At 37.8% G+C, this 25973-nt stretch overlaps 1 protein-coding gene across 1 annotated transcript in view; it reads left to right on the plus strand.

Annotated features, from left to right (window-relative positions):
* LOC124163739 (low-density lipoprotein receptor-related protein 2) overlaps positions 1 to 22248 on the plus strand; it is a 99627-nt gene extending 77379 nt beyond the window's left edge. The window contains exons 48-61 of the mRNA XM_046540813.1: positions 2100 to 2392; positions 2868 to 2994; positions 3190 to 3375; positions 3925 to 4129; positions 5849 to 6086; positions 6672 to 6926; positions 7042 to 7176; positions 8506 to 8928; positions 9611 to 9837; positions 11586 to 11769; positions 12350 to 12502; positions 14597 to 15062; positions 15944 to 16061; positions 19413 to 22248. Coding sequence (XP_046396769.1) covers positions 2100 to 2392; positions 2868 to 2994; positions 3190 to 3375; positions 3925 to 4129; positions 5849 to 6086; positions 6672 to 6926; positions 7042 to 7176; positions 8506 to 8928; positions 9611 to 9837; positions 11586 to 11769; positions 12350 to 12502; positions 14597 to 15062; positions 15944 to 16061; positions 19413 to 19742 — 3340 coding nt within the window. The 3' untranslated portion in view covers positions 19743 to 22248. The remainder of the gene's footprint in view (positions 1 to 2099; positions 2393 to 2867; positions 2995 to 3189; positions 3376 to 3924; positions 4130 to 5848; positions 6087 to 6671; positions 6927 to 7041; positions 7177 to 8505; positions 8929 to 9610; positions 9838 to 11585; positions 11770 to 12349; positions 12503 to 14596; positions 15063 to 15943; positions 16062 to 19412) is intronic.
* Positions 22249 to 25973: the final 3725 nt, after the last annotated feature.

A 25973-nucleotide genomic window follows, 5' to 3' on the forward strand; every position in this document is an offset into this window, starting at 1 on the left:
AAAAATAAATGTCAAATGAATGGAAGTCATTCTATTGTTAGCTGTGCATCCACAATCAAGAATCTTGCATAATATGGGGATGTTGTACTCCATTATAATTTTGCATCATCGTTAACCTCTTCCCTACGCAGGGCGTGATTTCACGGCCTGAATTTTCTGATGCTAAAGAAAGAAGGCCGGCTTTTCACGGCTGGAATTTTTCAAAGCAAAAGGCCAAAGGCCGTTTTTTCATGGTTTCGTGGTCAAGCATGCCAAGTGGGTCCCAACCGCCATTAGGGTCCCTCAGTGTGAGAGGTTCGACCCTTTCCTATTGTCTGCGTGGGGATTATCTCGGCCCATTCCGGCTCTCAGTGTCCCACTCAAGGAAGGTGCTCATGGGCACGTATTTGTTTATAAGGTGGAATAACTAAAAACGTAAATGTTGCATTTTTTTAAAATCAATGCGAGTAATTACATTTTGTATGTTCTGCTGATTGGTTCCAAATTTTAAACGGAATTCTAGCATTCATATTAACGGAGTTGATCATCACCTAGAAGAATTTTTGGAGACGCTAAGGTTAGATGTTTAATTGTTATTTTTATAACTTACTAGCAAGTTTATTGGAGCGATATTGTAATGATTTACATCTAAAAGTATACGTTACTCTGTTAGCTACATTCTAAGTGTACATTTGCGGTGAAATTTGATAGAATATCCGATTTAACTTCTATGAAAAAAAGCCCTCGTAATTTAATAAAATTTGATTCCCTCAGTTCTTTGTCGTGAGCCAAAATTACAGCGGCTATTTATAATAACCTCTTACCAACCTTTGAATACAAAGGTATTATAAACGAATTTCGCTATAAATACTGATTAATGCATATCCTAAAAATTCATAAATTTAATGTACCAATAGGGAATGTTTTACGTAGACACATGTTGTGAGAAGCACTCCATACCATTGCAGGAATAAGAACTGCTCTACCCAGGTAATTACTCTCATATTGTAAGTACTCTCATTGGTGTAAGTATTCTCATACTGATATATGTACGTGGAAGATGATAACCTCACTCTTCTCGGAAAAGCTCATTTGGCTATGATATAGTGCCGTTTTGCTGAAAACCCTAAAAATAACCGTAGAACTTCATTTAAAAGTTCTACAGGCATTGCAAAATGAAAGGAAAACATTGATGAACTGACATTTAATGCAACAGTAACAATTTGAAAAATTAAAATTGCACTGGCAACAATAAACTGACCGCAAAAGTACGCCGGGATGGGCTGCCTTCGGGGAAAATGGTCGAGGATTATATTTGCCCAGTTGCCGATGGACCCCGCTAGGAAAGGTCATTAAGGGGAGGAAGCGACTACCTGGTCAGTCCCAAGCCGAAAAAAAATTCCGTACGGGGCGAAAAAGAAAATCTCAAACCCTTTGTAGAGCCAAAAGCAACTTCCCGCTAAGGAGCTCGGCGCGAAAAGGTTAAAATAGTTGCGAACCCAAGTACGTAATGGCCTGAAAAGTGAAGGGGATGTTGCGCAGTTCCGTGATGATGGCATGAGAGAAGTCAGTGAATTGTTGACTAGGCAAAAGAAGGAAGCATCTATGTTGGCAATAGAACTGCCCAATGGTTTATTGGCGATTGGATATCCGATGCTGAATCCGATGATGCGAGAAGTCAGTGAATTGTTGACTAGGCAAAAGAAGGAAGCATCTATGTTGGCAATAGAACTGCCCAATGGTTTATTGGCGATTGGATATCCGATGCTGAAATTGATCATAGTACATACTTCCTCATGTTCAATAAAATATCTATTTCATACATGATATATACAATTGAGTGTGCTTATTTTTCATGGCGTGTATTAAGTCACCATATTGTTGCCTATATAATGCAACAGCATAGTTTACCAGATTTGGGATGCATTACTAAAATAGGATGCGTAGCTCAGAGGAGGACACCTAGCTAACGATTTGTATTCAAAATAATCCCTTGATTTTTATTACCAATATTGATGTTGGAAACGAGGCCTTATACTTAGCATTATTTTTGGTTTCACACTTAGCGTATGTATTACCTCTTTCATCTCCATTTGCTTACCATCTGATGTACCTTTCAGGTGTGATGGAGAGAAAGACTGTGGTGATGGGTCGGACGAGCCTTCCAGCTGCCCGGTGAGGCACTGCCGCCCTGGAATGCTGCAGTGTGCCAACGGAAACTGCACGGCTGCTGCCACCGTGTGTGATGGAGCTGATGACTGCGGCGATGGATCGGACGAGCAGAAGTGCGACCGTGAGTGCCCCGAGTTGGAATTCAAGTGCCGCAACAGCGGGAGGTGCGTGCTGGGAGCGTGGCGTTGTGACGGGGATGCTGACTGCCGTGATGGAAGCGACGAAGACCCTGCCATCTGTCGTAAGCATTCCTTTAACCCTCAGCCATAAGTGGTGGTGTGTCAGTGGCTTATTTAGTCATTATTATGTCTTTCTATGATTTGGCATGCTGAATACTTACGCCGTCAGAGCCATAAATTCAAGAAGATAAGCAACTTTGTCCTGCTCAATTCAGAATTAAAACCAATGTGTGACTGTGTGGTGTGAATATGTGAATTATGCAGTTAATTTTCTGGATGTGGCAGTGAAAAACTAATTTTCCCTCACCAGCCAGGAATGCTTATTTTTATTGATTGACCTGAACATCTCAAGTTTCAACTAGATGTTTTCCTAAAATATTTATCATTTTGTGTCAGGACTAAAACATGTTTGCATTTATTTTTATATAAATTGGTCATCTATTTAATTGCTAACATTTAATTTATAAGCTCTGCAATAGCATTTTAATGGCTAATGGAGTTTAGACATTTATTTAACTATGTCATCAACAATTTCAGATCATCGAGCTTGTGATCCCAACACTGAGTTTTCTTGCAAGAATGGACGTTGTATACCCAAACTATGGGTCTGCGACTTTGACAATGACTGCGGGGATGACTCTGATGAGCCAGCATACATGTGCAGGTAGAGTGAACATAATTTTCATTTTTCTAGTCTGTAAACATTGACTCCATCTTGTCTTCCTATCCTCTGACAAGTCATTATTAGGGACAAGGATTTATGGTGAATAACATCTTGTAATTTTGTTAAATCTGTCAATTGTGTAAGTATGCAATCCATGATGGCAATTTCTTCATAGTTGATCAATTCTGTTTTCAGGCAAAGGAACTGTACTAATGGCTGGCAGAGATGTCCTGGGCGCTCGAATTATCGATGCATTCCAAAATGGCTTTTCTGTGATGGAAAGGATGATTGTCGTGATGGGAGTGATGAACTACCTGATAATTGCCCAAAATGCCAAGAAGCTGGTGACTTCCAGTGTGGAAATAATCGATGCATCCCAAGGTACCTATTTTCTTTGACTATGTAGTAAATGCGTGTTGTTGTGATTTTGAATCTCTTAACATTAGACCTAGGTGGGGCACTTTCAGCTCCTATTTTTAGGTTGCTTTTGCAGTTGTCTGCTGCAGATTAATGCATAATCTTTTTCCTTATTATTATAATCCCTTAATTTTTAAAACCATTGGTGGTGATTAAGTATTTTGGTAAAACCAAATTGCACTCTTCCTCTTCCCTCTTTCTCAAGACATGTTACTACTTCAAAACATTTTGCATTTGATTGGGGAGGAATACTGTGGTTAACATTTAAAATTCCTGAGCTCTCATTTCACAGGTGCACTGAGAGTTTTGGCATTATTGTAATTTAGATACATAGTTTTCTGATATCAATATATATTTTTCAAATGGTTTAGGGTAAAATTGTCAAAGAAATTCTCTGATTTTTTAGGATGAATTTATGGCTACATTTCCATGGCTTAGTTGTAATCTTCTATATTTATCCTACTTCTGAAATTGGATATTAAGAATAACATTTGCGTGTAATTTCTTCTCCAGGCGTTGGCTGTGTGACTTTGAAAATGACTGTGGCGACAACAGCGATGAAGATGAAACCCTGTGCAAGGGCTCGTATCGAGATTGCTCCGAGTCTGAGTTCAGGTGTGGGAATGGCAAGTGCGTGCCAGGCAGGTGGAGATGCGACCACGACGACGACTGTGGAGACGGCTCCGATGAGGCTGACTGCGTTGGCTTCAAGTGTAAGGTGAGCTCATCGTTCACTCCATTCTTCAAGGTTGTAAAATCATTTTTAATAATTTAACAATAATTTTAATAACTGAATAATTTATTATAATATATTTTTAATGCATGTATTTATTCTATCATTTATGAGATTAATGCAAATTAATCAATTGCTCAACATGAAAGCCTCTTCATCATAGAACTGCATACATAAATTGATAAAGTGAAATGTACAAAAAATACAAGCTAAGTCCTAAGCCACTGGCTCATCATGAGGTGCTTGTGTGAACAACAAAAACAATAACGCTCAATGATAATAATTTCATTTGTCCAGAAGATCATATTTTATGCAGAAACATCAATGTAGGAAATTGAAGTTAGGCAAAAAAGGTATGCTCATCCATGCCTCACTTGGCGCAATGTTGATGTAGTGCAAATAAATTCCTCAGGGGAAACTTCCCAATGCTGCTTTGCCTAGTCAAATAACCTTAGCATTCTCTTGATAAAACATGAACCTGCACTACATACTCAAGATATTACTCTCATTTTACGCATTATTAACAGTGTTTTTTTTTCCTCAAATCTTATTCTTTGTTTATATATTCATCGAAATCCATTTCTGTGCAATGGCCAAAAACATAACTTGTCATTCAGTCTGAGTAGCCGACCTACAGAAGTAATTTATCTTGTCTCCTTTACTGAATAATATTACTTAAATAAATAAAAAATTGTAGCACTTTTTATTGCAGGCTGTTGAAATATATTTTCGCATTTATTATATTTTTGCCAGTGTTAAATTTTTGTGGGGGTTACAAATATTTGATCCCATTGCTGTAAGACATGGTAATCCTTTGTCGGTTTATCTTTCACTTTTAAAAATCATCATCAGTGATTATGTACTGGTAAAAAATTTATAATTTAATGAAGTTAAGCATAGGTGTGTCCACCAAATGGGAATAGAGTACATATTTGCAAATGGGTCAAAGTTATTGCAAAGGGTAAATAATATCATGAGAGAGTCAACTCTGGCAGAAAACTGATTTTGTTGCATATTGTACACAACCTAACCTATTAAGGTTGCAATTTTTTTCAAACTACATATATTGAAGGAGCAACAATCCACTCTAATGTAATGTGCTTGGGTTATGTCAGTTATCGACTTCATGTCAACAGCGACATCAAAGGTGTTACGACGAAACGTATTTTCTGGTTTCAACTATTTTAGCCCATAAAAAGCTCTTGAAATAAACTATCTGATGCATCCATCCCAGAAAATGCAACCAAAGATACTTAGAGGCTTCATCCAACAACCCACCTGTGGTTTATTGAGAGAATATATGTAGAAATGTCCAGAGCTCAGTGAGTCAGTTACCTCCCTTTTCTGTGGTTTGAAAGTCCACCTCACCCCAAATATGTATTTCCTGCAACCAATCACAAATTCCTTTTTGTTGTTTCCCTGCAATCCCTTCAAACATTTTCCTGTCTTTGCCTAAGCTAATGAAAAAAATACCGTTGCTGGTAAGTGAAAAAAACTTATTTCTATTTTTAAAGAGTAAACACCTGTATCCTGGAGTATTGATTATTAATTTCATGCTGGCTTTCAATCTAAAAGCTAGGTTTATTAGGGTGTTTACCTTTAAGTAGAGTATTTATTCAGTATCACCTATGAATTTCTCCTTTCTGGTTGTACCTGAGAATATCACAGAGTTGTTTTGCTAAGTGCTGGTATTTATTCTTTCAGAACGGAACATTTCAATGTGCTAGTGGGCATTGCATTGCCTCATATTTCCGTTGTGATGGAGATCGAGACTGCCGTGACCTCAGTGATGAGAAGGACTGTCCACCAAGGCATCCTGGTGGAAGGTATTGCCCAGAGAGCAAATTTGAATGCGACAATCATCTGTGTGTCAGCCAAGGAGACCTGTGTGATGGCACTGACGATTGCGGCGATAACTCTGATGAAAGGCCAGCACTCTGCAGTAAGTTATACCTCATCATCATTGATTAATGACCCTTGGTGAAAGTATACAGTAAAACCTCTTTACATCTTAATGGAGGAGACCAAAATTTGGGCAATTTGATGTATGAGGTTCACTAAAGAGAGGTTTTAGTGATATGCACCAATTTTTCATATCCTTTGGAAATGATAGGCACTACTGTCTTTTAAACCATTATTTTTATGCATTCAAATAAACATGCATGCATTAGTGAACATGCATTTATTATTTAATGTTAACACAAAGTGAGCGCTATCGTGTGATTTTTACCATGATTTGAGAGAAAACGATGTGATCTCTCTTAATTCAACAGTCACTTAAAATGATTAGGATAGTTGGATATCTTTTTTCTTATTTACTGTTAGGTTTACTCTCATGCAGAACAAAATGGCCATAACTAATGGTTAACGTGAAAATTACAACATAATTAAGGCTCTAATCTACACACTGCCTAGCCATAACTGTTGCCCACCATTAAAACCCCTTTTGATGCAACCATTTTTAACATTAAGCTGTGTGGTGAAAACATTCTACATTTTAACACAAAATCTGTTATTTTCACCACAGAAAACTTCAACTGTGATGCCCTTAAAAGGTTCCAGTGCGAGAATCACAAATGCATACCAAGGTACCAAGTTTGCGATGGCATTGATAACTGCGGGGATGGCAGCGATGAAAATAACATGACCCTGTGTGCAGCACGCATTAAACCTTGTGATTTATATGCTGAATATCAGTGCGCCAATAAGAAATGTGTTGATCGGAGCAGAGTGTGCGATTTTGCTGATGACTGTGGAGACTCTTCCGATGAACTTGGCTGTCGTAAGTTTTTATTTGATTTTTAGCTTCTAATTTATTTATTCATTGATGACCCTTCAAAGAAAGAATTTTTTTTTTAATTTTTCTTCCTTTAAAAAACAATTTATTTTTTACTCAGACCATTCCAAGACTTGCTCAGAATCAAATAAGGGAGGCTGTGAGCATCACTGCATGAATATCACCGATGGAGGCTACATTTGTGCCTGTTATTCTGGATTCATCATATCATCGACCAACCGAAAGAAGTGTGAAGGTGAGTGATGTCATCAAGTATTCATTAGTTTGCATCATCTGTGCGCCATTGAGTCCATGTTGGAGTCCTTAGCATTTTCATAATCAGCTTCTGAGACTTACGGCACATGTGGTTCACAGGAGTTTTAATCCCATTTGTTATTAGGAGTAACATTTCCATCTAATACCTAGGTTTGCAAGACTTTATTTAAATCTGATCTAAAGAGGAAATACTTAAAGTACTTAATACAGTAGATTCCGTGTAATGGGTCCACCGGTTACTTGGGGCAGATCTTGAAGAATAGAACCCAATAGAGGAATATGCCAGAGTATTATCCGCTTAATTGAGACAGCATGCCGCTTTATTGGGCCATGAGTCGGCGACATAGACTCTATACTCGTGACTAAATTAAAATTTTTTGTTTTCAGAATACGTACTATTTTTTATATTTTTCTCCTTTGATTTACTCTTATTTTTCACAAATACTCCTATTCTTGCCATATTTTGAAATCTCTTGTTGTTATACAATCCGCAAGAGGATAGGACTTTTCTATAATAGGACTTATTAAAAGACATTCATTCAGCGTCGCCCGAGTAAATTGTTATAATTCTTAAAAATTATAATTAATTAACTTAACTCGCTGATTTATTGATCAAACTAATAGTTTAATAAACTTATGTTGCATTACAAACATTCTTTAATCTTCCTTCCATCATTTCAACGTTTGTTTATGCCCATATATAGGATAGTTTGCCTAATTGGGGCAGCCGCTTAATTGGGGCAAAGTGAACAAGTCCTGATATGTCCTAATTAACCGGAATCTTCTGTAGTAATAATTTTGAGGGAGTTCGGATTGTGTATAAGAAATAATTGAATATTCTTATCATAATATGGCATTCTTTATTAGCTGTTGAGTAAGCGCTTCAGATGGAATTTCATTAGTTTTCTAGCTGTCCAAATGGGAATCCCATTTTTCATAAGCCATTGATAGTCTATCAAATTTCAATTGATAGTTTATGACTAAGATTTGAAATGTAATAGTGGATCTGATAATTGCTTTCTTAATGATTCATACATATCATGATTGAGATTATCCTGAATGAGTTGATGAAAAGGTATTATACTGATCATGTGTTTTTTTTAGAATCCACAAATCGTATTTTTATTTTCAAAACTTGATCCTATTGTCTAATTGTTATTTCTGCCTTCCTGGCCTAGAGTTTCAGATCAATCTATTGAATATCTTCTATTTAATGAAATCTATCTCTCTTAAAAGATCAAAATATCATGACATGGAGTTCTTTGAAACATTGCCTCAAGTAAAGCTTCCTTTATTTTGTGCGTTCTAGATGTTGATGAGTGTGCTTCATTCACTCATAAGTGTTCCCAGCAGTGCACGAATCTGAACGGCACCTACGCATGCTCTTGCCTCCCTGGATTTGAGCTGTCCGATCAGTTCAGTGGGGTTTGTAAGGCGAACAACCTGCCCTTCCAGCAACCCGTTGACGATGATGACGAGGCAGCCCAGCTGGCAATGGCGATGGCGCTCCTGTTCTCCAACGGACCAGAGATCAGGGAATTGGTGCCCTCGAGGAAGAGGGTGTCGGACGTCTTGTCTGGCGAGAAGAGGATTGAGGCCTTGGATTATGATCCCAAGCAGCAGGTTGTTTACTGGGCCGATTCCTATGATCGTGCCATTCGCCGTTCGTACCTGCCCGGTGCGAAAAATGGACAAGCTCGAACTGGCTACGCTCAAGATTTGAAAATGAAAGGTGAGGCTTCGGGAAGCTTGCGGACGTGCACTTCATGGTATTTGTCAAATTTGATGCAACGCACCTGTGCAATTCAAAAAACCAGTTCCTAATTTTTACACAGTTAAATACAAAGTCTACACATCCTAATACTGATGTTTGCACACATTTCTTTTTTGTAATTTTTTTGATGCCAGTCACAATGTCAATTATTTTTTATTTTTAGGCCACATTTTATTAGCAAAATAAAGACCCACGTACATGCATACCATGTTAGCATTAAATGATCGTTATCCTGGTTACCATTAATAACATCAAGTATTTTAATGCTAGAAAATGTTTCTAGCATATTGATTTGGTTTTTCCCCTGCCTGGATGGTTTGCAAATTTTTCAAAGGTGGTCATATGCCATATGGTCTCTATTACAATGTCATATCTTCACCTTATTGTCGTGAGAGTGGTGCTCCCATATCAAGCTTTATCAAATAATTTTTTCATGATTAGGGCATTGAATACTGATTGTGCACAAGATTTCATGCAGTGATATACAATTATTCTTCATCCAGATTTTTCAATCATTTGACACTTCAATTTCGCTTTCATAGTTATCATTATGATAAGTTTTTTTTATTATTGTAGTGCATTAGGCTAAAAAAATTCATTCATTTCTGCTTTTTATGACAATATGCTTTGATTTTGATAGGAAATTCAAAGCCGACAGCGCTAGCTGTGGACTGGGTTGGTGGAAATGTGTACTGGGCAGAAACGGATCGATCAGGTCAGAAGCCTCGCGGGAAAGTGGTGGTTGCAAAATCGGATGGTCGTTACCGCCGTTCTCTAGTTTCATCTGGACTGGAGCAGCCGACTGCCGTCGCAGTTGATCCAGCCCTTGGACGACTATACTGGTCGGATGCTGGTGCTGCTCCCAAGGTAATTGTTGTAGCAGGAAAAATATGTGTTGCGAGAAACAATCATCATTCAAATCCGTTTGCATTGATTATAGCCGAAAATCTCATCAGCCTACATGTAACTTTGGAATGTTGGGAGTGTATGTCTCTGAACTATCTTAAGTATGTAAGTAAGCTAATATTTTCAAGTCCTTTTTATTGATTGATATTTTTTGAGAGTAAAGGTTGTTTGGTAACCATATATGTATGCTGAAATTTCCTGCAATGGGGTAGTTTCCTTCATCAAAGAAAACGAAATGCATTGATTGCTATTCATTACCCATGATTAGGGTTTTCATAATATACAGATTATTTTGTTTTAGAAATCCCAGTTTAAACGAATGGCAATGGTCAATTTTATCCTCATTTGAAAAAGGCCAGATTGGCGCCCATGCGATGCCACTCCACGTGATGTCACAGGGACCTAGTTTCTATACGAGTAGATAGGAGTTTTACATCGTCTGAGATAACCAATGAATGAATGAGGCACGGAGCTCAGGGAAACATCTCTTGATAATCACTTAGTAAAACTGGCTAAGGTCGGAAATTTTCCTTCGTTTGATAAGGTATTAATAATCCTTATTTAAGCCAAGCGCTACCAGCTAGTACTGTAGTTCTACCTGCTAGTATCCTGCGTTGTATCAGGGCTCAAAGCCTCGCCCCAAGGTCACCTCACTTGTGGCAGCAGGAACCAGAACGATGTCACACGGAGTTTTCCCAGCATTCATACTTAGCCGTCGCGTTATCATGCGCTTCAAAATTTTCACTTTTCATTTAATCGCGAAAAATATATATCGTCATTTAAAAATCTAAAATCGTGAAACACATACTCCAGGAGTAAATCTTTCGATTTAGGCAATAAAAAAATAATAGGAAACCACCCTATCATAGGGCTGGTACTGGACCATTCTCAGTCTCATATCTTACAAAAATCACAGTCCTATAGATTAATGTTGGCTTTAAATTCTTAAGCTTAATATTGCCATCATATTTATTTTTTCCAACAGTATGTATACCCTATTTATTCCTGTGAGCCATTCCCTCGTGTATACCACGTAACCCCATTTTTCGGCTGGCTCGTGAGCAAAAAACTTCTTAGTGCTTATTTGGGTGCTGTCTAGTATATGAACTCGTGATTTATTGGTGAATCGATAAATTTAAGTTTCGATACCATGATTATTAGAGTTATTAAATCAGAAATGTACTTCCTGCAAAGGTTTTCACGATGAGTGCAGTTATAATATGTAGGACTCGTGTAAGCTGCACACCCCTTTTTTTTTCACTGACATTTCTGGAAAAAAGGTGTGCTGCTTCTACAAGTATATATGGTATTTTTTAAGCATGGGATAGAAAACACCTTTTAATAATGGCAGCCTTCATGAGAAAAAAATGAGCTTCTCTGGCAAATAATAGCTATGAATTGTTCTCATGCTTGCCAGTGGTTAAGACAGGTAAAGGCAGCCAATTTTCTTACCGGCTGGAAAGTCGTAAAAAAATTAGATAAATATTCATTGTTTTATTTTTTTCTCTAAATGGCCTTTATGTCGTCAGGGGTGCAGCATGAAGATAATGCTCCCGTAATCAGCAGCCCAAATAATGAGTTCAGGAATAATCAGTAACTTTCTTTATTTCTAAATCCATTCAAGAAATCAGCAGAAAGCCGTGCAAATATCTTAACCATGCATTTTTGCCTCCTGAAATGAATAATTTTTATTCGTTTTCATTTAATAGATTGAAGTATCGTGGATGGATGGGTCCAGACGGCGGCTTCTGGTTGCAGACGGACTGAGGCATCCTACTGGTCTGGCCGTTGACCACGCCATGGGACATGCCATATACTGGGCTGATGCCAAACTCAATACCATTGAAGTGATGAAGCCTGATGGTAAAAACCGCGTCGTCGTTCTCAGAGGAGGTATGTTCTGACCACTAAGCATGTTGCAGTACCAGATGGTAGACTATCGATTAACTAAAATTTTGTGGCCATATCCATATTTCCTACAGTTTCTGAAAGATTTGTGTCTATTAACATAAATTGAAGGACGTAGTACCAAAAATTTTTCCTTCACCTAAGACATTTTAGGTATCCACAGCCGTTCGAAAATGTAGAAATTTTGGTAGATCCAAAAAAAGAAAAATTTTTGGTGCAGATGTTATGATTTTATTAACTCTGCATTATTGCATCAATTATATGAAAAAAATTTATTCTAAATCTCAATTTTGAACATAAATTAAAAGATAGCTTTCAAATGAAGCAACAATTGTTGATATTGACCTAATCTTTGGGAACTAATGACGCTAAACATTTTGCTGGGAATAGGACTTGGCACTTTCACTACTTATATGCTTTGGCTGGAAGTGCACGGTAGAGTAATTAATGTGGATTGTGGAATGCTCCACTTTCTATGCCATATGTCTTATTTGCTGTTTATAAATTATGGCCATAGTCTATGATAAATTTTAGCCTGTTCCTCATGATGAATTTCCTTTTTCAGAGAATTTGAAACACCCCATATCTCTGGATGTATTTGAGAGCAGTATTTACTGGATCACAAGAGATACTGGAGAACTGATCAGGCAAGATAAATTTGGAAGGGGAGTACCTGTCGTTATGGCGAAAGACTTGGTTAATCCATCTTCAATCAAAGGTATGTGAGCTAAGAGTAAATTAGTATTTGAGTTTGAACCTACCGTTAGATTTAGCATTCAAATAGCTCATCATTTTTTTTGGGATTCATTTTGTCAATCTCACTCACTTATGCTTGTTAGAGAGCCAATTGAAGTCTTAGGTAGCATTAACAGTCTCAGTGATCTTAAGCCACATCCATAGAGGGGCATATACGGGACGGAGTAAAATCACTGCACTTTGCAGTGGTGAATTTCAATGGAGTGTTGTTGTTGTCGTGTATACAAGTTCAAATGGGAAATGAATTATTAATGACAATGAATACATACCTATAGTGAATAATACACTACAGGAGGAGATAATAAATTTTCAAAGTCAGTCGTTGTGGCTCCATTCACTCAATTGGGAAACATTTTTGTGACACATTCATGTGACTATCACAGTTTGGCTCACTGGGATTGGAGAGTACGCACCTGTCTTAATCAAATTAATTCAATTTTATGATGAAATTCATTCAGAACATTATGATAGCATTTCCTAACGCTGATAATGTGTTGAAAGATATCATTAGTTTGCCAGAGAAGATAAAATTTATAATGATCTCCACATGAAAATAGGTGACCGGCAACGATTAAAACTGTTCAAGTCAAATGAAAGCTTGTCAGAACGATCAATTATTTTCATTTTCACTGCGTTTTATTTAGAATAATTTTTCTTGGAGTTAAAAATTTGTTTGTATTGATTAACTCTATTTGTTAGAAGCTTCATTTTCTCTTTATTTTAAAATGTCACAATCAAAAACCAATGGGGTGCTCTCATAAAATTGAAAAGGTAATTTTTTTTACTTGTCTATATAAGTAAGTTAAAGTTATTAACTTATGCAAAATATGACTTCGTAATTCTCAATAATCTTGTTGCTACAGAGCTTCAAAGTTTGCAAAAATTACTAAAATATTTCGTGCAACAAGATCGCCCAGTGACGTCAAAATGTGAGTAAGCAGATTTGCTCCATGGCAATAACAAAATAATAACAACAATAACAAACATCTATGATGGTACTGATTCATAACTTGAAGGGGGTGTCAAAAACAGTTGTGAATAGTTTTAAAGTTTTTGCGGTGCGTGTATTGCGCAGTGGCTGACTCCTACTTCGTAAAGACGAATTTTGGGAACATTCTGAAGGCAGATTAATTCATGGTCGCTTATTTATTTTTCAGTAATGAGGATTTCTCGGTGCGGAGTTGAGAAGCCGCAAAATTGAAATGTAGCATAAATTAAATCAACAATCTCGTTCGCTAGTAATCTAAAGCTTGGTTTGTATTTCATTCAACTACTGTCAATTACTCATTGCTTTTAATATGTACATACTTGGTGCAATATTGGAATACGTGAAGTTAACGTTTTGGAGAAATATAACGGATCATATGTTATGCCGATTTACTTAGCATTCCTAAGATCTGGAAGAGAGACATACGGTGTTTCAGCAGTTTATTAGGTTCAAGTGTTAATAAATTTGAGTGTTTGCACTGTTGGGGCTAAGGTGACACCAGAACTTCAAGTGAGAACAATAATCTTATACTGTGGAAATCGCGGTAGATGAGGAGGATGAAAAAGTTATAAGCGCTATTTGTCAAGACTGTGCTGCATTTTCCAGTATGTATGCATGCATTCTTTAAACCTGTCAAGTATTCAGGATAATTATTTCACATGACTGATGATTAAATTAACATAGAATGCTATGCAAAAAGTATATTGTATTCAGAGATACATAGGTTTTTCTAAAACCGGGACAAATAGTCAACTAGCACCACGTAAACGTTTTGTCAACTGGACTCTGACGTCACTCTCAGCCAACATGGCGATGGGTCGTTTCGAGGGCAAGATTAATTTACAATTTTCAAACAGGAATTTTACGAATAACACGCAGGTTAGAGAAGAACTGCTTTAATTGTAATTTTCAGAACGAAAGATTTTTTTTATCGCATAATCATCCATTTTCAGTGGAATTCCCCATTGCAACTTTAGGGGTCAGGATCTCAGCTCTTAAAAAACCCCAATCACTACGCCATATAGCCAACAGTGATTGAATCATTCCACTCTCGTTTTCTTTTTCCAGTTTACCACCCGTTCCGTTACAATCAGACGTTGCAAGACCCATGCGCCAAAAACCCTTGCTCGCACCTGTGTCTCATTGTGCCCGGAGGCCATCGATGCATCTGCCCCGATAACGCAGGCATCCGCACGGGCATTGCTGGCGGCATCCCTGGAGGCAGTGAAGTATTGTGTGACGCAGCATCGGAGAGGCCCCGACCTGAGCCACGAGTTTGCCCCTGCCGCAACGGAGGCATTTGCAAGGAAGCGGATCCTATAGTCGCCGGCGAAGAGAACAGTCTGGTCTGTGAGTGCCCCCCGGACTTCCAAGGACGTCTGTGCGACTCATTTACCCAGAGGAATCGCGGCCCAGGAGGCAGTGGAACCAGAACCGGGTCCAGCGCCACTGCCATTGTTGTTCCCATCATTGTTGTGTTGCTCATCCTGGCTGCTGTAACTGCAGTTTATTTCTTCCTCCGGAAAAGGCCATTGTAAGTGTACATTCAGACCAATCATCTCTCTTGCCTTAGTCTAGCAATACATAGTATGTAGTTTATACATAGGCTTAGGATATACATATTTTGATGTAGTTTTACCCAAGATGTTTTATTTATGCCGAAATCATGTTTGGTTGAGCAATTCATCAGGTAAGGAATAACAAATCCAAAACAAAAGTCAATGTATTTTTTTGTCAATTTAAACTCTATGAGTGAAAGGTCAGTTTTTGTTAGTGCTGGTCAGCGATTAAGTGAGGGATGACGATGGCCAGGTAGGGTTTGCAGAAAGGGACAGTCTGATGATTGTGAATGATGAAATAGATCATGTTATCTCAGTGGAATGGTGTATTAAGTGGCAGCCTAAAGGGAAGGAATCTTTGAGCTATAATTACTTATTCAATTAATTGATCACCTATTTATAAAGTTGTGTTATAGTTTGAAAAATAGGGAGATGCATATTTTTCCACTCTTTGATCCATCGTCTTCATATTGAGCTATTTTCAATGAAAAATTGACAGCTTCAACACGTTCATAAATGAGTTGATGATGTCATCAACTCGTGTTGAGCAGGTTGCCTCTTCCCAGCTACTCCTTGTGCGTGTGAATTGGCCTCACTCTATCACTTCAATCATCGAAGGAAAATTCGCACTCTGAAAAAAATGTATGCCAGATTTTGGTACCTTTTGTTGTGTCTGCACAAATTTTATCAACTATTTATGATTAAAAATTGAGAGATTTTTGTTCATTATGCAGTATATATATAGATGCAAAATTTAATGTTTATCTACCTGCTCTCAATTTAGAAATTTTCAATTTAAATAGAATATGTCTTATAGCTTTACCATGCTTGACAATAATTTTTTTTCTTGTTCTAGTGGCAAAATGTCTGGACTTGGAAGTTTAACCAATTCCCAAAGTGTGTCATTCCGTCAGGGAACAAACGTCGAGTTTGGATCTCCGACCTTCACAACAAACGGTCCTCCAGTCAGAGGGGTAAGTCAAATTGGTTGTGCTGCTCTTAGCAGTGCGTCAAGTTCAGATGAATGAGATGAGACAATAATAGTGATTAGTTTTGTTGTAACATTGTTCTAAATATGTTATATACAGGCGGTCCCCGACTTTCGTACACAATGCGTTCCTGAAAACTTGTACGAAAGTCGAATTGTACGAAAGTCGAACCATTGAGTTCCATACTAATTAGGGGTTACGTTCCAAAAGAGCGAAATATACATGCTAAAACCTCAATTTATACACAGATTTCACTTTAATACATTAATTTTAATAATGAATTAATACCGTTCCTCACAGTATGCAATTTCTTTTTAAAAATACGCAGAAAAGTGTAAATAGAAGTTTAAAAAAACAGGAATTCCGTTGATTGCCGAAACTTCCTCTCGGTGATTAAGTTGACATTCCACAAATAATTTTCTCTATGACTAAAACAAAACATTCCAAGAAGAAAACAAAATGCAATTTTGAACTCTGACTTTCATTGATACCTTTAAATTTTTACGTCAAAATTCTTCTGCTGGTAACACCTCGTCGCAGCACATCTCGTGATCACGACAATAAAGACAAAAGACATACGGAATTCGGATGATATTTCGTCCAACATCATTGCTGCAAGTGTTAATCTCGTACATGAATTAAACAGCACATAGCGAAAAATCACCATCGGAAAGAATCACTTTTATATATTAATTGTATTTAAATCTGTTTATAACAATGTTAATGTCTTTATAATAAATGTCTAGTCAACATTTTTAAAAAATCTATGCAATGAAGGCTGAACTACAGCCTTCTTTTTCTCTTGATATAAAAGCCTATAGCAAGCAGTGTCTCTCTCGACGGCTCTTCGGACCTGTGAACTTCTCTCCGTGTTTGGATCACATTCCTCCATTATTTCAAAAAATTTCTCAAGATGAGTGAATGCTTCACTCATTTTCTTCGCCGTCAAAGTTTGGGCTGGTTGACTCTGACCATCTTCTGGTTGTTCATCATCATCATCCTCTTTTTCTTTTCCCTCCTCCGCTCGGATGGTGATAAGGTCTTCGTTTGACATTGTCTGTCCATGAGAATCTATCAACTCATCTACGTCCTCCGTGTTTACGTCTAGGCCCAGTTGATTCATTAGCTCAACAACTTCCTCCGTGGCCACTTCAGGTGTCTCGTCGAAGCCTTTAAAATTTGGTGTAAACTCAGGACATAACTTATTCCAGCAGCCTATCATAGTAGATTCCTTGATTTCTGCCCAAGATTCGTCAATATTATTAATTGCGTTCCAGATGCTATAACCTTTCCAGAATTCTTTTAAGGTAGGTCCATCTTCCTTTTCAGTCGTTCGGATAGCCTGGCTGATGGTTCTCCTGATGTAGTACCGCTTGAAAGTGGCGATAACTGTTTGATCCATGGGCTGGATTTCGCTCGTGGTGTTCGGAGGCAGGAACATTATTTTAATTTCGGGGTAAAGATCTTGCAATGATTTTGGATGTCCCGGAGCATTATCCAAAATTAGCAGTATTTTGAAAGGTAAACCATTTTTTTGGCAATACTGCCTGACTGTTGCTACAAAATAACTGGTAAACCAATCTTGAAAAATCGTTCCGGTCACCCATGCATTTGAATTCGACTTCCAAATTACTGGCAGCAATCCCTTGTTCTTCCCCTTCAGTGCTCTCGGGTTTTCCGAATGATAGACAACCATCGGCTTTAACTTCATGTCTCCGGATGCATTGCCTCCAAGAAGCAATGTGAGCCTGTCCTTGGATGCCTTATGCCCGGGAGCAACTTTTTCTTCTTTCGCTAAATAAGTTCTATCAGGCATTTTCTTCCAAAATAATCCCGTTTCGTCAACATTAAAAATTTGATGAGCCGAATAGCCTTCTTCTTCGACAATTTCGGAAAAAACTTTAACAAATTCTGTTGCTGCTTCTTTATTAGCACTTGCAGATTCACCAGTGAATTTTACATTGTGCAAGCACGCCCTTTTCTTGAAGCGGTCGAACCACCCTTTGCTCGCCTGAAATTCGGGTGTAGCAGCATCTTCTTCTCTCAATTGCAGCGTCCAATCCTCATAGAGACTGCGAGCCTTTGCTTGAATTACTGCAAGGCTAAGAGGTACATTTTTTTGATGTTGATCTTCGATCCAAACTTTCAGCGATTTTTCCGTCTCTTCCATCACTACACCTCGCCGCCTGCTGACAATGGTCGACGAAATGTTCCCCGCATTTCGAACGTGTTCTCTAATTTTTTCTTTCTCCTTCACAATCGAGCACACTGTGGAACGGCTTATTTTCAACGAACGTCCGATTGCAGCAAAAGATTCCCCACTTTCGGCACGAGAAATAATGTTTAACTTTTGCTCGATGGTGTTCAGTTTATGCGCCCTTCGCTTACTTCCACTGGTGTCTACTTCCTCAGTCTTACGTTTTTCACTCATTTTTCATCACCTCAAATACAGAAATTGAGGAGATACAAAAAAATCGCCTTAAGTAAATCCAACACTTCCCACGTTCGTATTATCCGCATATACTGCTTTACGAAACATTTGAATGTTGATATGCGCAGTAAACATCGCGGGAATTTGAAAATTTGCTTGTAGACAAACGTCCGAAAGTCCGAATTTACGGTACGAAAGTCGAGTAAAAGGTGTCAATTTGGAATGTACGAAAGTGCGAATTGTACGAAAGTCGAGTGTACGAAAGTCGAGGACCGCCTGTACACTATATATGCATATGTATTATACGTCTTGCCATTAATTGATTTTGATGACCCCTTCTTAATACTTGTCTTGATCATAATTACCCCCTACATACACACTTCCATTATGAGCATCCACTTTTGTATGACATATTCTTTTTTACTTTTTGTATGTTATTGCATTCATTATTAGTGTGAACGTAAGCTATCCTAATTCTTCCTTAATATCAAGTATTCAAAATATTTATCTCTTTGTTAATATTTCCATTTTTGGAAGAATTTTTTTCACCATTTCCATGGAAAAATTGTGTTTGTGACTATATTTTGAATAAAATGTGTTCCCAACGTAAGGGAAATTGATCCCAAAATTTTCCCAAATCAAAATTAGGAAACTGATTTTGATTTGGGAAAATTCAGCTGCAATCAAAATCAATTTGTAATCTGCATCCTTATTGAAACTGCTTTTTGTTAATTATAAGTATTTTAATTTTTTGCTTTATATAACATTTGTAGAATGTTTATTATTCAAATCCTGCTGCTAAATACGGACCTACCTCATACTATAATAATCATTACTTAATGTCTAATATTTATTAAGCTGAAACTAAAAGGAATCTCCTACACCTAAATCATTGTTGTTTACAGGAGCCACTCAATGTCGAGTACAGTATGGGCGACATAAGCTCCAAAACAAGAGACTTCAGCAACCCCATGTACGACGCGGTCGTCAGTGGTGCAGCGGATGGCAGTGAGGTGAATCCCACGTCGTCCACCCCTCCCCCACCGACGTACGAGGTCCCGGCTGACGTCATCGCCAGCAAGAAAGCCCCGTCGTCGGTGGCTGTCCTGCCGCCATCGAGCATCATCCAACGCTCCTCCCCCCCTCAGCTGCGCCGTCGCGAGCTCGACCCCACGACAACGGACTCGGGGAAGGACACCCAGAAGTTGGTGGAGGAAGACAAATCCGAGTGCTAGCAGAGGGCCAGGCCCAAGCGTCTGGGCTCTCTGCTCAAGAGGACTGCTTGTGTGAGTGGGTGCTCTGTGGTGGCCCCGAAAGGCGGTTTCCTTCTCTCCACCCTGGGCGTCAGCTATCCAGCCAGGTTGTGGGTGGAAAGACTGAGACCAGGCTTATCATTCAGTGTCCCCAAGGAAACAGATCAGGAATTGGCTCGCAAGCAACGCGCTGAACACTTGTCCAAAACTACATCGCTGAATGAGAACTGGGAATCTTAAAAAAAAAAAGTATGTCTGAATAGGAAACTTGTCTATTTTTTATCCAGGTGAGTGTGCTGTGAGATTGCGGCTGTTTTATCAGCTATGAATGGTGGCACATGAGGGAACGGTATTTATTTCTACCATCTCGAGTGAAGAATAGCGTGAATGCGACATTCCTGCATTCCTATTTTATAGCTGCGAATTCCTTATTTCTCCCTACTCTCACGTCCACTCTTACCCTCTGACTAGAAGCCGAGTTGAGTGCTTGCTCTATTTCACCCATTGACGATTTTGTTATCAATCAGAATTACGTACATCCCTTAGTTCAAATTTTCAGGAAATAGTATCTGTTATTATGGTGGCTAGTTCAGTGAGAAATTTTAATTTTGTAAAATTGTCTCAAAGAACAGTTCTACAACCTACATGTAGTCAACTTGGTGAGTATTGATTAACATTCCATAGTTTTAAATCGATTACAGACGATATTATCGGGAGAGTTGAGATTTCATATTTTAAGGTAGGAAATGCGAGAGTTTGTCATGGATACAATCGTATTTTCTAGTACCATTCATGAAAAGCTTTTAATGACACTGAAATGACACGTTTGATTTTGTTGATAGCGACATTTAAGATTGCCCGTTTGTGTTAATCGAATGGTAAGCCTATTCCAATTGATTGATATTACCTTTAAATTATTGATTTTTTTCATGTGGCTTTGTATAGATGTTAAATGAATTGTGATTCACAGATGGTAAATTATTTTGAAATTGACCGTGAATATTTTAACCCTGCAGTGACTGTATATGAAATATGAAAAATTAGTGCCGATGCTACATCGTAATAATTTTCATCAAGAGCTTGGAAAACACTATGCTGTTTGATAGTACATGTACGTACTCTTAGAATTGATTGGGCTCTTTCTTTAAGGTTTGTTTTCTGTTAAAATGGATTGGATGATGCATTCACTTTGTTTTTATCATCCCAATGCGACCAGTGTGTGATTCGGTAAGCCTGCTTATATATATATAAAGATGAATGAATGTGAATGAAAGCCCAGGATATAGCCCTAACCTTTATTTGAATTGTGAGAAATCCCAAAAAAAAGTTTATATAAATCTATTGAAAGAGGTTGCTCTCAGAGAAAGAGAATATGAATGATGACTTCAATGTGGTTACGATCGTTTTTTACTGATACTATTCTCATTGAGACATCCCAGCCTATTTTAATGGCATTTTTATACATAATATGACAGGTTGTGTAAAATATGTGGAGATAGATACAGATATTAGAGTTATTTTTATATTGGTTGGGAGTCTAAAAGGAGAGATGTTGAAAATAATTTGCAGATTTTCCAATGTAAATATTGTGTGTAAAAAATGTTTTTATGAGATGCTCGCTCAGACAAGAATGTTGAGATGCTTTGTGAGTAAATTTGGTTTATATATTTATCTGCTGCTACTGTTCAAGAAATGCATTTTGTATGAGTATTATTTGCTAATAATTGTGAGGAATAATTCTGCAAATGTTAGGATTGCTTAGCATGATACAAATTAACATTGTTTTGCTCAGAAGTCATTCAGCACAAAATGTGTGGTTTAAACTGAAAAACCTTTTGATTGTGCATGAAGTCTGCTCGAGAAACTTGTATGATTTATCATCAGTTTGATCCTGTATGATTGATTTCTCTGTAGAAATCTATCTCTTAATGCAGCTGTTTTATAAATATGTCTCCATAGGTTTTTGTTTTGCAATGAGGTTACAAGTTTGTTACTCTTATAGTGAAAGACTAAAGTTGAATGTGCATACAACATTGCTTGAAAAAAAAACCACTGTACTATGTGAAAAATATATCAAAATGATACCGTCCATCTATACCATCACATTCCATATAAACTTCTGAATATGGAATAAAATTCATAAGTTTTTTGTTGAGAATTTTCTTCTATGATATTGCACAGGAAATGGAGGCAGGCTTATCGGTAAGTTGAATAACCTGCCCATGGGATTTAGTTAGATCCTTCAAATAGAAACAGAAAACTAAGCTCATCCCTACTAACATTATTTTTGTGCTAGAAGATTCTGTTTCCTTTTTCAATGTTTGTACATTTTCATCTGAGCACAACCAAATATATAATTGTTAAGTTTGTCTGCATTGTGTACTTAGTGGTCTAACTAAAAGCCCAGGAAAACCACATCAATTTTCCTTGTACAATTTCATTGTATCAAGGAAACAGTTTTTAAATCAATAAATTTATTTGAATCTCAGTTAATTTTTACCAAGTTATTGAGTAATTTCTCTCCACCCTGAGAACAGATCTGCAATTTGCAAACAAAAGGGAAGTATCTGATTATACTTTGTGACCAAGTCAGTGGTGTCATGGAGCCGGAACGCCGTTCTGGCACTGGTTAACAAAAGATGCAATAGTCACAAATAGCAATTTTATCAATTTTGCTGTCTCAAAATTTCTCATAGAGTTGAGGACCTCCAATCCAGATTCCAGATGCGAGGAAAACCAGAAGGACAGAACGTTTGAAAATTCCACTGCATAGTGTTTCGACTTGCCACCTGGTGGCACCACTTTCCGAGCCTTGTTCTGGGACGAGTAGGAAGTTATTACATGCTATGAACATATGCTAACAACCTAGGCAGGGACCTCAAATGTCACGCACAAGAGCCTGAATGCATTTGTAATTTAATGAATTATAACAGAATATAGAAGCATTTGCAAAGATTTACTGTCCGACTAAGGAAGGTATCGATAGATATCGCAATGTCTGCTAGCGAATGCTATCAACAAAAGCTATTGAGCATGAAGAAAAAGATGTATTTATTGCTTATTCTCATCCATTATATAGTTTATATAGACCACATAAAGTTTATTCTGCGGAAGCTACGGTCGTGATTCTATTACTTATTCGGCAAGTTTTTGGCCTCCTTCAATACATGTGTACTTGAATCCATCGAAGGCAATGAATGTTATTGTAGGGGTTGTTTGACATACCATCCACTCATTCACATGTAGTTGGACCTCTGCCCCTTTTACGCAGCGGACAGGATTGAGACTGTATACTTGCTTTCCATTGGTTGCATACTTCACTTGCGAGGTGTACAGGGAATATTTCACAATTTATGGCTGACACACGGCAGCATACACATGTCAGAATGATAAGAGGAGATAAGTGATATAGAGGAGGAAAACATTGTTGGGGAAGAAGTTTTCATCCAAAAGTGCATAATTTTAACTGAAGAATTGATGAAGGGTTGGGAACAAAACATTTTTATAACTGAGCAGCATATAACGGGGCTATATAAAATTATATAAGTTTTGCAGATGAGCTTAAAGCCACCGAGTGCGTCCACCGGGTTGCGGATGGTGGGTCAACCTTTAGATATAGAGGTTAGCTGCGAGATAAGCGAGTTCTCTCGTCGAATAAGCAGTCGTGGACAAAAAGCGGCGGTATTCTGAGGGGGTATTGGGCTACCCTTGGGTAAGGTAGGCCATTTAAAAGATACCAAAACCTGTGAAGATACCGTGACTTGGCGACTGGGGTCCACCAACAATTACGCCTCTCATCACCCGGGGGGGAGAGGGCAGCAGCTCTTCTTCACATGTGCGAAGGTGGAGACCATACTGGTCGGTACAGCGACACACATTCCACTACGGGCGTGGTAACATTTACTTTAACGGCTGTAGTACTGCTATGTGGAAGGCAAGGGGAAACCACCACATTATCATCCTGAGGAGTCACAGCTACTCCACTCAATTTATATAATGACATGTTGTGAAAAGATTAGCTGATAGGAGAATAGAGTGGAGAGCTGCGTCAAACCAATCCTATAGGATTGTTGACCAGTGATGATGATGATGATAAGTTTTGCATAAAAACAAAAATAGCCATATGAAGCAATTAACTTTGTTTGATATTTTCATTAGAAATAGCATGTCTGATGACCTAAGTAATGAATCTGGGGCCTGTTGCTCAAAATCCAGATACATAATGTTTTGAATTGTATGAGTATTAAATCACTTACTACTTTTTCTTTAATCATTTTAAAGCAAACTTATATATGGAAAAAAATATATACTTTGGAATGACTAGGAAATAGTGTCCTTAACCCCTAGACTGCAGGAACGTTTTTATACATTTTCTACACTGACGGTGGAATAACATTTTTAAACATTCAACTACCCTCTTCAGTTTCCCAAAATTTTAATGCTGCCCGGGTAGCACTCTCCCCCATTGTATGGATCGCTAATTAATGCGGCTTGACCCACCCGAGCTATCCCAGAAAACAAAACGTTTGAAAACATTCCTGCAGTCTGAGGGTTGATGCAAATACCATGCTCTGACCCAATCCAAAACCCAACCTACCCCATCATTAACTGATCTGCTAGCATCAAAATTTTGCTTGGATTTTATGGAATTTAGGAGGACCAATGATTGTATAAAATAATGTTCGTTATCATCTGTTAGGGGAGCCAATGTACCATTCCCTCATTAAGATAAACATCATGCAATCAATTAATTTAATTGTTATTGCAGCATTTCATTAAAAAATTGGCCATTTCATAAAACAAGACCCTTACTTAGCTATGATAACACTTCGTGACGTCCATCTTATCATAATAGGGTAGTTTCCTTCATTGATTGCAATTCGTTATCCACCATTAGTGGATTCATAATAAACAAATTATTTGGTTTTAGAAATCCCAGTTTAGACGAATGTTAATGGTCAATTTTAACCTTATTTGAAAAAGGCCAGATTGGCGCCCATGCAATGCCACTCCACGTGACGTCACAGTTGACCTAGATTCTATACGAGTATAGTCAGGAGTATTACATCGTCTGAGATTACCAATGCATGCATGTGACACAGAGCTTAGGGAAACAACGACCTATTAAAATTGCCTATGGTTGGAAAGTTTCCTTCGTTTTTATATGGTAATAATGATCCTAATTTAAGCCAAGCGCTACCTGCTAGCAGCCTGTATTGTAGTGGCGCTCATAGCCTCGCACCAAGGTGGCCTCACATGGCATCAGCCAGAACCACAATGACGTCAGATGGGCATTTCCCAGAATTCATACTTAACTGTGTACTGTTTTCGCATGCTGGAAAATTTTCACTTTTCATTTAATCGCAAAAAATAGATATAGTCATTTTAAAATCTTAAAGCATGAAGTATGTAATCCAGGAGTAATCGTTCGAGGTAAGCAATAAAAAAATAATAGGAAACCACCCTATTGCTATAATGGAGCCCTTCCACCACGTTCTAGCTTCTAGTTTGGATTTAATCCCCTGTTGGAATTATTCAATTCCGCACAATTGAAAAGTAACAAATTTCAATTGAATTTACATATATTCAATTGATTTTCCATGTATACAATTGTAATTTGTCACTACAATTGAACGAAATATTGAATATTTCTAATAGTGTCAAGACTCATACAGAAAATCTGGTACTATAATGTAGACGCCACTGTTCTTCCTTTCTCCCTTGGAAATATTTAGTAATTTCGTTTGACAGATTTATAAAAAGGTGAAGAAAAATATAAGCACTTGCAAACTTAAATATTTTGCAAAAAAATTTATCACTCTACTATTTATTACTGCAGTTGGCATCCACAAATTGCTCAATTATTGGATACTAGACTGTTTTCGGCACTTATATCGCGGTAAATATGAAAAGCAGTCGGAAATCAAATTGATATCCTATACGAGCTAAAAATTTGATCATTCTCAATTTACTGAACAAGCGCAGTTCATATAAAAAAATTAAATTATCCTTAAAGTTACCCAGACCAAACATCTTGTTCCAATGAACTGTACATCGTGTGCAGCAGTGAAAATATTTTCACGTCTATGCCCATATGTAAACTCTATGTCTATGCCATTAACATTTTCATTTACGCGGTTTTATTGAGTTTACTGCTTCCTTGCGGTTGGTTCGTGAAACTTGTGTTTTATTAAAAAATTGACTGTGCTCGTC

The sequence above is a fragment of the Ischnura elegans genome, chromosome 8 (genome assembly GCF_921293095.1).
Source record: "Ischnura elegans chromosome 8, ioIscEleg1.1, whole genome shotgun sequence".
NCBI classification, from domain to species: Eukaryota; Metazoa; Arthropoda; class Insecta; order Odonata; family Coenagrionidae; genus Ischnura; species Ischnura elegans.